The following is a 13,920-nucleotide window of genomic DNA, read 5'->3' as shown; positions in this document are numbered from 1 at the left end:
CACACCCTCACCCTGCTCTCACACCCTCACCCTGCTCTCTCACCTTCACCCTGCTCTCTCACTCACACCCTCACCCTGCTCTCACACCCTCACCCTCCTCTCACACCCTCACCCTCACCCTGCTCTCACACCCTCGCCCTGCTCTCACACCCTCACCCTGCTCTCACACCCTCACCCTCACCCTGCTCTCACACCCTCGCCCTGCTCTCACACCCTCGCCCTGCTCTCACACCCTCACCCTGCTCTCTCACCCTCACCCTGCTCTCACACTCACACCGTCACCCTGCTCTCACAACCTCACCCTGCTCTCACACCCACATCCTCACCCTGCTCTCACACCCTCACCCTGCTCTCACACCCACACCCTCCCCCTCCTCTCACACTCACACCCTCACCCTACTCTCACACGCTCACCCTGCTCTCATACCCTCACCCTGCTCTCATACCCTCACCCTGCTCTCATACCCTCACCCTGCTCTCACACCCTCACCTTGCTCTCATACCATCACCCTGCTCTCACACCCTCACCCTGCTCTCAGTCTTACACCCTCACCCTGCTTTCACACCCTCACCCTGCTCTCATACCCTCACCCTGCTCTCACACCCTCACCTTGCTCTCATACCGTCACCCTGCTCTCACACTCACATCCTCACCCTGCTCTCACATCTTTACCCTCCCACGGCTTACACCCTCACCCTCGCGTTGCTCTCACACCCTCAATCTGCTCTCACACCTTCACCCTCCCACGGCTCACACCCTCACCATCATGCTGTTCTCCCACATTATCCACAGCGACGCCCACCTCTGACAAACTGCCCCCCCCCCACCTAAGATGAGGGGCCCTGCCTCTTTTGTCAGTCCCGGGCCCAATCATTTCTGATGGCAGCCCTGCCTGTGAGACTGAGATGTGTATGACTCGCTCCTAGCTGCTCTCTGTTGGGTATTTTAACAGCGGCGCATAAGCGGGTTGTTAAAAAAATCGCTGGCTGCGGCCACATTCAGGCCCTATATGTCAGAATGCTAAAGACAAACACATTTTTATTTGTATTACCGTATATACTCGTGTATAAGTCGACCCGAATATAAGCCGAGGTACCTACTTTTACCACAAAAAACTGGGAAAACTTATTGACTCGAGTATAAGCCTAGGGTGGGAAATGCAGCAGTTATTAGTGCCCCCAGTAGTAATTCCCCCTGGTTGTGCCCCCAGTAGTAATCCCCCCCTGGTAGTGCCCCCAGTGGTAATCCCCCCCCTTTTAGTGCCCCCAGTAGTAATCCCCCCTTTTAGTGCCCCTGGTTGTTCCCCCAGTGGTAATACCCCCTTTTAGTGCCCCCTGTAGTAATCTCCCCCCTCGTAGTGACCCCAGTAGCCCCCCCCCCAGTACAGAGAGACGTAATGAGAATTAAAAAAAATCACTTACCTGAAACCCCCGCTCCTGGTCCCGCCGCTAACAGCTCCTCCGGCCACTTTGAATGGGAGAGACATCGTCATGACGACGTGTCTCTCATTACCCACTGCGGGAGCCGGAAGATGGCTCCCGCAGTGGGAGCAGCAGCAGCTGATGAGGGTCTGACAGACTCTCAGCGGCTGCTGATTACAACAAACACACAGCTGCCGGCTCCGTTGGCTGTGTGTTTGTGCTGTGTAGCGCTGACCGAACTCCGTCCGTTCAGCGCTACACACTTCACTCGAGTATAAGCCGAGGGAGTACTTTTTCAGCACAAAAAATGTGCTGAAAAACTCGGCTTATACGCGAGTATATACGGCACTTTGTTTTTGACATCTGTAGTATATCAGAGTACAAAACATGTCACCACAGGTATAGTAGGGTAGTCACCAAAGAGCTCTACAACTATGCAAAGAGCATTACAATCTGAGTTGATTCTAATATGCTTAGAGAAATATTGTAGCTTCTGTGATAGTATTTTGTGGCTAGCACCCCCCCCAAAATGGAGTAGCAATCGAGTTTGCTACTGCTCCAGCCCAGAATTCAGTGCAGGACATCCTTTGTAGTTTCTGGCAGCCTGCGGACTCTTCACCTCTCCTGCAGTAGCGGTGCTCCAAGTCATGGGAGTTTCCTAACTGCCTGCGGCTCCGGCATTGGTTGAGTATCTGCCTCGATCTGCACGGCCTGCTTCACTCTTTGCCTGGCGTCTCACCGGAAGTCCGGATGTTTTAAGTGCTGGCTCTTCTGTGAGCGGGCCCTGCGGTCTCCCCTCTCTTATTCAAGAAGGTGCCGCTGAATGTTTAGCTGTCTGGCCGGTGGCTCCTGCGCTCTCTGATGGTCCTCTGCTCCAGCGGTACTCCCGGTCACCAGGCATTATACCTACTGCTGCACACAATCAGTCTGCCCTGCCTTCCTAGACCGTTGTCAGGTTTCTGTCTCCTCCTGCACTTGGATTCCAAGGTACTCTGCTGAGATGGGGGGACCCTCCAGACACATAATCACAGACTACGTCGATCACTACAGCTGCAAATGTGGCTGCTCAGCCCAAAGTTACACTGCAGCAAGTGTTGGCTAATTGCAGCACTGTGACTTATTGCGAGAAATGTGTTACCAATAAGTTGGGGGAGATGTATGATGATTTGTCTCCTATAAAACATGATCTGCAGAAAGTGTGGGAACGTGTTGGGGAAGTGGAAACCTGTGTCTCTACCCTTGAGGATGCCCAATCTCATATAGGTCCAGAATGGCGACCTGGAAACTCAGATGGATAAATAAAGTGACCGATATGGAGGGACAGCTTGTGCCAGAATAATGTGCGGTTTGTTGGGTTGCCTGAGAAGGAGGAGGGTTCGTCCCTGAAACTTTTCTGGAAAAATGGCTAATGGACACTTAGGGGCGGCCCCCTTTAGCACTCACTGTGGGCTGTAAGAGTACAAGTTGAGTCTCCCATATCCAAATATTCCGAAATACGGAATTTTTTTGGCTTGACTGAGATAATGAAACCTTTGATTTTTGATGGTTCAATGTACATAAACTTTGTCTAAGGCACAAATTATTAAAAATATTGTATAAAATTACCTGCAGGCTGTGTGTATAGGGTGTATATAACACATAAATACATTCTGTGTGTATATTTGGGTCCCATTCCCAAGATATTTCATTGTGATATGCAAATATTCCAAAATACGGAATATTCCGTTATCCAAAATACCCCTGGTCCCAAGCATTTTGGATATGGGAGACTCAACCTGTACCTGCAAGACTACGGATTTTTTACCTTCCTTGGGAGGCGGCTGCCTGGCTGCACTGCCATAGGCCCAGTCGTCTGCAAGTGGGCACGTAACCACCTTTTTTTGTATCTTGAATCTTTTAGTATCATGTTTACACAGTTCACTGCTGGTTTTATTGCATTTATGTTTTCTTAGGCTTAGTACTGACTATGTGTTAGGGTTAGTTTACATTGAATAAGTATTCCGCAGTTGGGGTTAGCTATTCAGGGTGGGGTTTCAAGGCTGGGCATGTTGTTTTAGTTTTCTTTTGTACCTACTGGTTGGTCTATTTTTATTTTATTTATGACTCCTGCATTTGAAGTTGTGGCTCAGTATCTTTTTATGGATCCTTTCTTTCCTATGTTTAATAGTGCATGTTGGGGCTTATATTTGTTTGGTGGGTCAGCAAAGATGTTTCTGGTGTCTTCATTTCCGATTCTATGATTAATGTCTCAGAGCCCTTACCTACAATGTTCAGAACTCAACAATAAAATCAAGCAATCCCTGGTACTTAAGCAGCATAAGTCATATGGGTTTGAAATAGTATGTCTGGTAGAGACGCACTTGGTGGGGAGTAAAACATTATCTCTTAAGAAACCATGGATAGGGTGGGTGTATCATGCCTCCCAATACATCTTCCTCTGCAGATGTTTGTATTTTGGTTAGAAAATCTGTGGATTTTTAGCTGGAAGATATTCATGTAGATCCACAGGACCATTATTTATTTCTTAACTGTAGGCTTCACTTTCTCCCATCCTCATTCTAGTAGTAGAATTTATAGCTATTTTCCCAGGCACCCCTATTCTTTTGTTTGGAAGACTTCAATAATGTTCTTAATCACACACTAGATAGATGATGGTCATTCTTTGTCTGTTCCAGGGGTTCTTTTTAAATTTTGTGGAGGAAAAGATACCTGTAGATATCTGGAGAGTGACACATCCTTCTACGAGACAATTTCTTGCTTTTTCTGAACATAGCATTCCTTCTCTAGAATAAACCTGGCCTTTATCTCCCGTTCCCTTGTTTCTCAGACTCATATGGTGGAATCCGAATCTAGGGGTATCTCTGACCACTCCCCGCTTGCCTTAGAAATTGTTTTGGCTGCTGCACTGAGTCATACACATTGGAAATTAAATCCATTTTGGTTGACTCGTATGGGTGCTGGGTCTGAGTTGGAGGCAGCTGGGAGGGATTTTTGGTGGTTCTTGTAGATTTTGCCATGTTACCTGATGTCTGGGATGCCTATAAGGCATTTCTGCAGGGCACCTGGATTAAAAGGGTGACTGAACTAAAAATATTCTCCAGACGAAAGGTGGTGGAACAGGAGATGTGCTGTATCAAAACTGGCTTGATTCGATTCTTAGAAGAAGTGGGCCAACCATTTTTAGATAAGTCTAAGCGTACGTTGCTATTTCCTGCCCACTCTCACTATGCCTGTGCTGACAGGAATAGAAGTTATTTAGCTCATTTGATTAAAGCTGAGAGGGCTAGTGTAGTTGTTTCTAATATTGTGGATGGAGGGAGGTTCCTCCAGAACACTTAATCCTATGATTTCTGATGGGTTTTTCAATATTAAGTATAAATAAGTGTATGCCTGTAAAGTGATGTATAGTCATCATGAGCTCTGTGACTATCTGGATGACATTGTTAAAGTCTTTTTAGATGCATCGCTAACGTTGGAAGTAATTGATTTTGCTATGCACTCTTTTCCAGGGGGTAAATCTCCAGGGACTGATGCCAAGGTCCAGGGACTGATGGCATCCCTACCAAATTTTATAAGAAAAACACACCTTGTTTCACATTCCACGTCTCTTAGAGATACTTAATGGCCTGAGGACTAAGGCTATGCTTACCAGCTCTATGTCTGAGGACCTTCTTATTGTTCTACTAAAACCGGGAAAAGACCCCATACTCCCTGATTCCTATCGAACTATTTCCTTATTACCTACTGATACCAAAATTTTGCCCAAGATTTTAGCTATATACCTTAACCAAGTTGTAACTTTCATTGTCCATCCAGACCAGACTGGCTTAATTCCTGGACAATCTGTGATCCGCTGTATTTTATATACGCTTCTCGAGGTCTCTCATGAGGTCAATGCAGTTGTGGACTCTTTAGTTGCAGCAAAAGCATTCGACTCTGTGGACTGGCCCTTCCTATGGGAGACTGGAGAGCTTTGGGGTTGGCCATGTTTTTATAAGTTTGGTTAGATTGTTATATTTCGCCCCCACTGCCCATATTGTTGTTAATGGGTTTGTTACAGACATATTCTATTTGTCCAGGGGGACCAGGCAGGGTTTCCCACTCTATCCCTCCTTGTTCCTGCTAGCAATAGAAGCTTTGGCTTGTAAACTTCGTACACATTTAGGAATTCGGGGGTTGCGTTTGAAAAGTAGAGAAGATAAGGTAGCATTGTATGTGGATGACCTTTTTACTGTTTTTATCTGATTATAAAGGGTCCTTCCCTAATGTATTGCAGATGGTTAATGCTGTTGAGTTTTATTCGGGAATCAATATCAATTGGGGAAAATCATTGATTCTTCCTCTCCGGGGTTCCTGCTCTTTGTCCCCATCATTGACTGTACTAATATGTTAGGTGGACTGTTTTAAATACCTGGAAATATGGGTTTCCAATAATTCATTGGACTATATCACCCTGAATGTCTATTTGCAGTTAGACTACCTATGGTACAGGATTAAAGCTTGGTGCAAACTCCAGTTGATACTAACTGGTGGAGTTAATGTAGCCAAGTTGCTGGTGCAGCCTTAGGGCACGATCCAATTAGGTGCGAATTGCAAGTAACGAGTTTGTTTCTTTAAACTCGCACACATCGCCGCAAAGCGTGCTCCCGAGAATTATCCAATTAAAACTTCCTATTCGCACTACTCGCAGCGCAGGATGCGAATTGACTGCCAAATGAGATTTGCGAGAAATGCATGAAAATGTGGGGAGACCATCCTGGAACCCCCCCAAAATGGATAATTTTGTTAGCAGGACTGTATAGACGGCTGTTTGTGGCCATTAGGAAGTTACTGTAGGTTTAGAAATGATGTCAAATCGCTTTAATCTCAAACGAATTAAACGAAAAATGCAAAAAAAAGTAGGAAAAAGGGTGATTTTGGGGTACTTTGAGGGCACCTTGAAAAATGGAAAAAAAATTATAAAATCTTTTTCAACTAAAAAATTATTGTAATTAAATTTGGGGTGCCTAAGCTAACGAAAAAGTTGATTTTTGGGGTAATTTGAGGACTTTTTTTTACCCCCAAAAAATTAAATGTAGTTATTTCACTAAATAAGTTAATTAGAAACTTCCAATTGCCTAATTGGTCATTTGGGGGGTGTCCAAGGGGTTCAGCACAGTGTCCCCACATTTTAACCTTAAAATTAAAGATTTTCCTTTCCATCTCTCACCCTCAGCGAGGTGCAAGTGGAAACCTACGAATTCAGTCTGACCAGTGCGAGTTGCTAATTGGATTGCAAAATGAATTCACTAAGTGAAATTCGCACCTCATGGGATTGACCCCTTAGTCTGTTTTATATCGGATGCCACGTGTGCCACCATCTTTATGTATTTCATGCTGTGTTAGCTCATTCCATGTCCATTTTATTGTTGTGTAAGTTTAAAATGATTAATAAAGCACAACTAAAAAAAACAAAACAAAGACAACCCATTGCCAACTTAAATGTGTGCTGCGATAGACTAAACAAACACCGAATATTTATAAGATAGTAAACGGTTAATGCAGAACACACAGTATCTCTGCTTAGCCTGCGACAATAGGATTGAAGTAGTAATGTAATAGTGCAAATAATTAAACAGTTGTATTCTATGACTTAATGCTTTGTATTATCTTGGAGCCCTCGTGTACACAATATTGCGAGTGTATAAAATATTTTCTTTATTGTATTATCTGAATATTATCTGGCCATGAGTTCCATTGTGCATGTGATCCTGACATTTCTGTTCATACCAACACAATCTAGGAATTTTAAATAGGTTATTAAACACAATAAATATCAAATGTCTGTCATCAGTGACCAGTGTTTGTAACATTTCATATTATCCTGCCCTAATTGTAAGGTACAAGTCTCCTTTGTTAGCAGATCAGCCATATTCCATGTATTCTCAGTGGGATAATAGTACAGCTGTCTGAGTGACATGCGGCCTTGTGTTATATTCAGCAGTTCCCTGCTTATTTTTCAATTCTAAAGTGTGACCTTACAGCATTATCATTTCGATTGCAAAAGGTAATTGCTTAAGTGATAACATGACACGGAAACTTGGATATTCTAGTACAGTGTTCCTCTGTGTTATAGTATGTCCATTAGATACCTGAGCATATTTATGTTGTCTTTAATTTACAGTTCAATAAATGAAGCTTTATTGTAAAAAATAACTGTTACATTTTCATACAGCCTCAATTATTGGTCTTAAGCTGGGTACACACTATAGGCTATATCATTCCGACGTGGATAAGAACTATATATCGTACATATTGCATAGTATGTACGCCTGGCTTGCCTACCCTCCCGATTATCGGGAGCCGCTCCTGCCCCCCCGGAAACGCAGGCAAGCCTCCCGGAAACCACCAACCCTCCCGACCTCCCCCAGAATAAACTAGAAACCCACGTGTTGGGGGGGGCAGTGATGCGATTTGCGCTAAATTGTGTCATCGTGGCCCCGCCCCTGCTCACAATGCAGAAAATAACGGCATTGTGAAGAGGGGACGAGGCCACCATGACTCGATCACGTGGTCCTGCCCCCGGCTCCATCCCCAATATGCCATTAATGTCCGGACACGCCCCCCGCTGTTACCTGACAATCCGCTCCCTCCCGGAAGGAGGGAGCTGATTGTCGGCAAGTATGGTGTACTCCCGAATTGCGCGTTCCCAACGGTCATTCATTGCAGCATCCCATCTGCTGTGCTGCACGGTAGGTGGGACAATGCAATAAACAATGCCATGCAGTTACATGCAGCATGTAACAAAACATTGCGCCCTCGTACACCGGATCGTGCACTGTGTGTGGTGCACGCAGTGTATTGTTACATTGCATCGTTCCATCGCTGGGTCACATATCGTATAGTGTTTACCCAGCTTTTTCTATAGTTTGTTTGTTGTTTTGGTTTTTTGACATTTGTAAATAAGTATTATTATAAGTCTATAAAGTGGTATATTTAGGTTGCCATACAGTTTTATGCCTTTTGATTTCTTCCAGCTTTCTGGGGCGAATCTGAAGACAGCAGCTCGGATATTGAAGCCATATTACGACCACAAACTCAAAATGTTGATGATTTTGATGACTTCTTCGATTAGAATATAAGAACATAGTTCAAAATTTAACTTGAAAGAGGCCTGGCTTTACAATTGTTATTTCAAGCTCCTCACCCAAAGCTCAGTTTGTTATGTCAAAGTCATATTCGCAACACAGTTTGCATGGGAACTCTCTAAGTTCACACAGAGCCCACTGTTACCTGCCCATTATTGTAATATAATACCAAATCAAACAAACGCTTCCAATAATCTATATTTATGTTTGAAGAAAGACTATAGATTAGGTTAGCAAGCATGCTTAATAACTAGTAAGGTGCTAATGTGGCCTACACCGTGGAGGCAGACATTTTGTTGGCTAAAGCCATTTTCCCAGTGATACAATCTTTGCTCTGTGTTTTTCCTGTGCCTTTCCATAGAATGTCATTCCTCCCTGTATTTTACCTCCATATTTTGTGGAATTTGTAGTCTATGAATAGAGCTTGCAGATCAATGGTCAATTAATTCTGCTGCGTGAGGTGTTTGGGGTGTATCTTTTGGTAAGAAGACCATTTTATTCTCTATTATACCACTCGCCAGATCTTGTCCTTGTCTATTTCTTCCGGGTTACTCTCTCCTTGGAGGAAGCTTTTCCGATAAATACTTTGACTTTGCTGATGGGAATTAATGGACTCTTTTTGCTACTTCACATAATCTATATCTGTCCTCTCCTCATATGTTTCATTTAGGATTTATGCATGTCCAGACTGTGCAGCCAGCTATTTACAGGGCACACCCCAGTAAAATACACCCTTGTCACCCCAACATTCTCAATTATATATTTCATGTTCCTGCAACTTGCAGGCTATTACATATGGGCCTAAGTGTTCAAATTCCTGTGTCAAAATATTATTTTATTTTACTTTTGTGTAATTTATGTCCATATACTAACAATATCTTTATGTACTCTGAAATTGCAGAATTACTGTAGAAAGCTTACCTCAATTTATTTACTGTTCTTAGTCTTTTTATAGCTACTGCTAAGTAAAATTCTAGGATGAGTGAGACTATCCTTATAACCAGGCTTGGACTGGGCTGCCGGAGATTCGGGGAATTCCCCGGTGGGCCCTGGAGATTCATAGCCACACCCACTATCTCGGGAGGGCAGGGCCTAGCACAAATCACCAACTCACCGACACTTTTTACTATAGCAGGCTGTACACAGCAGCTGCTTGCCTGGCAGTGATCTTAGGCAACTGACTGACCTGGCAGGGGCTGCATGGTGCGGGCACCATCATCACTGATTCCATTTACCAGAATCAGCAGTGACATCAGCAGGGGGGGGGAGCTCTGCCCAGGCTGCCGCAGGAGACACAGATACAGTGACTGGGGCCTAGGTCAGAGGCTGTCTGTGTATTGTCTGACTGACCTGGCTGGCGACTACATGTGGCAGGTGCCAGGTGGGCTAATGAGGATCGGGACAGTGCACTACTGGGAAATTAATTCCCATGATACTCTGTAGTTGGGTCAGGGGAGCAATTTGCTGAGCTCTGATTGGAGGAGGCCATCGCATGCTCCTCTGACCCGTGGTGATCATCAGCAGCGCAGCCTCATGGGATTGATTCATTCATTGTAAGGCTTTGTCTGCTGCTCTTCCAGCTGACTGAGGCTGTGGTTCTTCTGGCTGACCACCATCATTGGCCTCAGACTCCCCTCTATAAATATAATGCTCTCAGTGTCCCTATACCCCTCAGCGTCTCCTATATCTCTCTGTGCCCACTTTACATATGTCAGTATCCCATATACCTCTATTTATCCCCTGTACATATCTGAGTGTACCCTGTGCCTCTCTGTATCCTCTATACCTGTGTGTCCCCTATACATATATTTATGTCCCTATACATCTGTGTCCTCTATATTTGTGTCCCCTATACATATCTCATTGTTCTCTATAGCTGTATCCCTTATGCTTCTTTGTGTCCCTTATACCTCTGTGTCCCCTATACATATCTGTGTCCCCTATTTCTGTCCGTGTCCTCTATACCTGTGTCCCCTATACCTATCTCAGTATTCCCTATACCTGTGTCCCCTATATACCTATCTCAGTGTTCCCTATACCTGTGTCCCTTATACCTATCTCAGTGTTCCCTATACTTGTGTCCCTTATACCTATCTTAGTGTTCCCTATACCTGTGTCCCTTATACCTATCTTAGTGTTCCCTATACCTGTGTCCCTTATACCTATCTTAGTGTTCCCTATACCTGTGTCCCTTATACCTATCTTAGTGTTCCCTATACCTGTGTCCCTTATACCTATCTCAGTGTTACCTATACCTGTGTCCCTTATACCTATCTCAGTGTTCCCTATACCTGTGTCCCTTATACCTATCTTAGTGTTCCCTATGCCTGTGTCCCTTATACCTATCTTAGTGTTCCCTATACCTGTGTCCCTTATACCTATCTTAGTGTTCCCTATACCTGTGTCCCTTATACCTATCTTAGTGTTCCCTATACCTGTGTCCCTTATACCTATCTCAGTGTTCCCTATACCTGTGTCCCCTATACCTATCTTAGTGTTTCCTATGTCTGTGTCCCTTATACCTATCTTAGTGTTCCCTATTCCTTGTACCGCCGAATACGTACGGTTTTACCAATGTTTTTTTTTTCTAACTTAAATGTTTTTAGGAATGATACTATTGTTTTCCTTTGTTTTTTATAGGCATATTTTAGTACTTTAATTTGTTTATTTAAATTAGCTTACGCATGTCACTGCATCAAGCCTATCATAATTCACATTATATTTGTGAGGGTGTAGGTCACATGACTCATTCAATAACCAATACAATGCGTTCTGTTATTTTTCAAAGTACATTAGCCAATCAAATTTTTTCAAGGTCCTTTATTAAAACTGTTTTTTGTGGAAAAATCATTGCCATCATGAGAGCCGCAGCATTTACACGAAGCGAACTCCTGGTCCTCACAGATGTGATGGACCGGAGAATCACTAATCATCCGGCCCCCATCACAAATCTCCGCAAGCGGCTCGCCTATGCGGAGGTGCGGCGGCGGCTGCGTAATATGGGCTTCCGCCGCAATATCGGGCAGCTTGAAAGGCGGTGGTCGGATCTCCATCACAGGTCCCCCCACCTTTTGGCAAATTTGCGTCAGCAAATAGCTGAAAGTAAGAGTATTTTTTTATCCACAAAAATGCAAACATACCTGCGTGTGCATGTTTTTCATCTAGCCCTGTTTGTTTATTTTGGACATACCTGCGTGTGCATGTTTTCCATCTAGCCCTGTTTGTTTATTTTGGACATACCTGCGTGTGCATGTTTTCCATCTAGCCCTGTTTGTTTATTTCGGACATACCTGCGTGTGCATGTTTTCCATCTATCCCTGTTTGTTTATTTCGGACATACCTGCGTGTGCATGTTTTCCCTTTTTTTTGGCAAATTTTTGGTGGTGTAAATTTTTATCTAAACCCCCCCCAAAAAAATAAACGTAAACATTTTTATCCATCATTTAGGGGCTGAGCGCAGACTCCGACGTCTAATGCGAGCAAGACGTCGGCCTCGTCCCCTATCCCCCACTCCCACCCAAACCTCCTCTCCCCAACCTTCCCCAAATTCCCCCTCCATACCAGCCAGTCCCTGAGGTCCCTCCCTCTCCGAATATTCCCTTCCCTCCAAATTCACCCTCCCCTCCACCCCCCCTCTCTTTTCATCACCCTCCACCCACCCCTCGCTTTTCCTCCCTTTCCACCCCTAGTGAAATCTCCCCTCCTCCATTGGACCAGCACTGGCCCTCCTCAGAGGAGGACGATGTCGGGGCTCCTGGACCAGGCATCAATCTGACCGGTATGTTTCCCTTTTAAACTATGCTTGTTTTTTTTTTGTTTTGTTTTTGGGTGATGTCCTTTTGCCTGTGCATTTCCAATTTGTAAAGTATTTCGAATGTTTTGGAGATATATCTTTGAAAAACAATGTCTAGGATGCTTTCCCCTTACACATATCACACATGTCCAAACACTCATACTTGTGTCTTTCTAGTTTACGGTAACAACAAATGTAGTTTTTTTGCGTACTTCGCCCTTTTTTTGGTTGTCTTTTTATGTGTCATTTTTCTAGTTTGTATTTATACAATCTTTGTGTTTTCCATTACTTTTTTTCTCTTCAAAACTTTTTTTTTTTTTTTTTTAAATATAGTCTGAATTTTAAGCTATTTGGTAACATATAAATTAAGGTGTCAGTTTAGTAATCCACACTTTTTTTTTAACCCACAGAGGACCAGAGGCGTTTGCAAGCAATGCAGGAAGGCTTGCACACATTGAGGGGCCATGTCGTCGGGATGCTTGTGGTCCTGGATCACATGTTGGCGGTCCTGCGGCACTAATTTTTTTGTTTGTTCCCCCCTCAAAAAGTTGTTTAAAATAAAATATATTTTGATTTACTAGAGTCTCATTTCTTGTTTGTAAATATTAGATTGTTTAACCTTACATAAGTAGACTATTGGAGCATGAGTTTTTAAGTAATGTAAATTAGATTGTAGAAAGCTCAAGTAAGTATGTAAGCTGGCACATTAAACACCTAACAATACCAATAGGTTTGTAGAATTACCAGGTTTTTTTTTTTTTTTTTTGGGGTGGGTAATGTAAATATTAAAGCAAACCTGCTTAGGCCTAGATTATAAAACATACTGATTCACCATAATCCCTTTGGGGTTTGTTTTTAGCCACAAAGCATGGTAAAATACTTTACAATTTAACACATTACAGGATTAGCCATTAAGAAAATTTTCCTTTTTTGGACCAGGTTACACTTGCTTGTAATTTACCAAGGAAAAGTCTTTTTAATGTAAAGCAAAAATTTAATACACACAAATAATAAACACAAAGTGAATTGTGACAAACAATTCACACAGTGAAAACACACTCCAAAAAACAACCAAAACCCATAAAAAAAAAAAAAAAAACAACACTAATCAAGAACTGTTTGAAGAAGTAGCAGGCCAACATGAATCCACAAATGTGGCGAATAAATAATTGGTCCAGAAGTTATATCCAATCGTTTTTTCGGGTAATTTGAGGGAATAAAAGACGAAAAAAATTAAAATTGGCCATTAAAATCTTACATGTCTACATTGTGGCAATTAACCAAATGTTTAACAATAATTACCTAAAAAATCTTGCCACCACATCATCGCGTATGGCCCCCCCACATACTGGCCTCCGACCAACCTCGGGGGGCCATCCTCAGGCAAGGCATCCTCTGGCTGCATTGGGACACCACTCCTTATGGCGATGTTGTGAAATATCCCACACAGGACCACAATTTTAGAAACCATAGCCGGCAAATACATGAGCTCGCCACCAGAGCGGTGGAGGCATCTGAATCGGCCTTTTAAAAGGCCGATACAGTGCTCCACCACCTGCCTGGTGGCTGTAAGTGCGG

General features: G+C 43.5%; 1 protein-coding gene across 1 annotated transcript in view; it reads left to right on the top strand.

Moving 5' to 3' along the window:
* KIZ (kizuna centrosomal protein) overlaps positions 1 to 12,913 on the top strand; it is a 158,996-nt gene extending 146,083 nt beyond the window's left edge. The window contains exons 14-15 of the mRNA XM_088477334.1: positions 8,439 to 12,327; positions 12,753 to 12,913. Of these exons, the coding sequence (XP_088333460.1) occupies positions 8,439 to 8,536 (98 nt within the window). The 3' untranslated portion in view covers positions 8,537 to 12,327; positions 12,753 to 12,913. The remainder of the gene's footprint in view (positions 1 to 8,438; positions 12,328 to 12,752) is intronic.
* The last annotated feature ends 1,007 nt before the right edge of the window (positions 12,914 to 13,920 follow it).

Source organism: Taudactylus pleione, unplaced genomic scaffold (genome assembly GCF_031769625.1).
Source record: "Taudactylus pleione unplaced genomic scaffold, aTauple2 ptg000201l, whole genome shotgun sequence".
NCBI lineage: Eukaryota > Metazoa > Chordata > Amphibia > Anura > Myobatrachidae > Taudactylus > Taudactylus pleione.
Note: the sequence above shows the minus strand (reverse complement) of the source record. Positions and strands in the feature narration are given on the sequence as shown.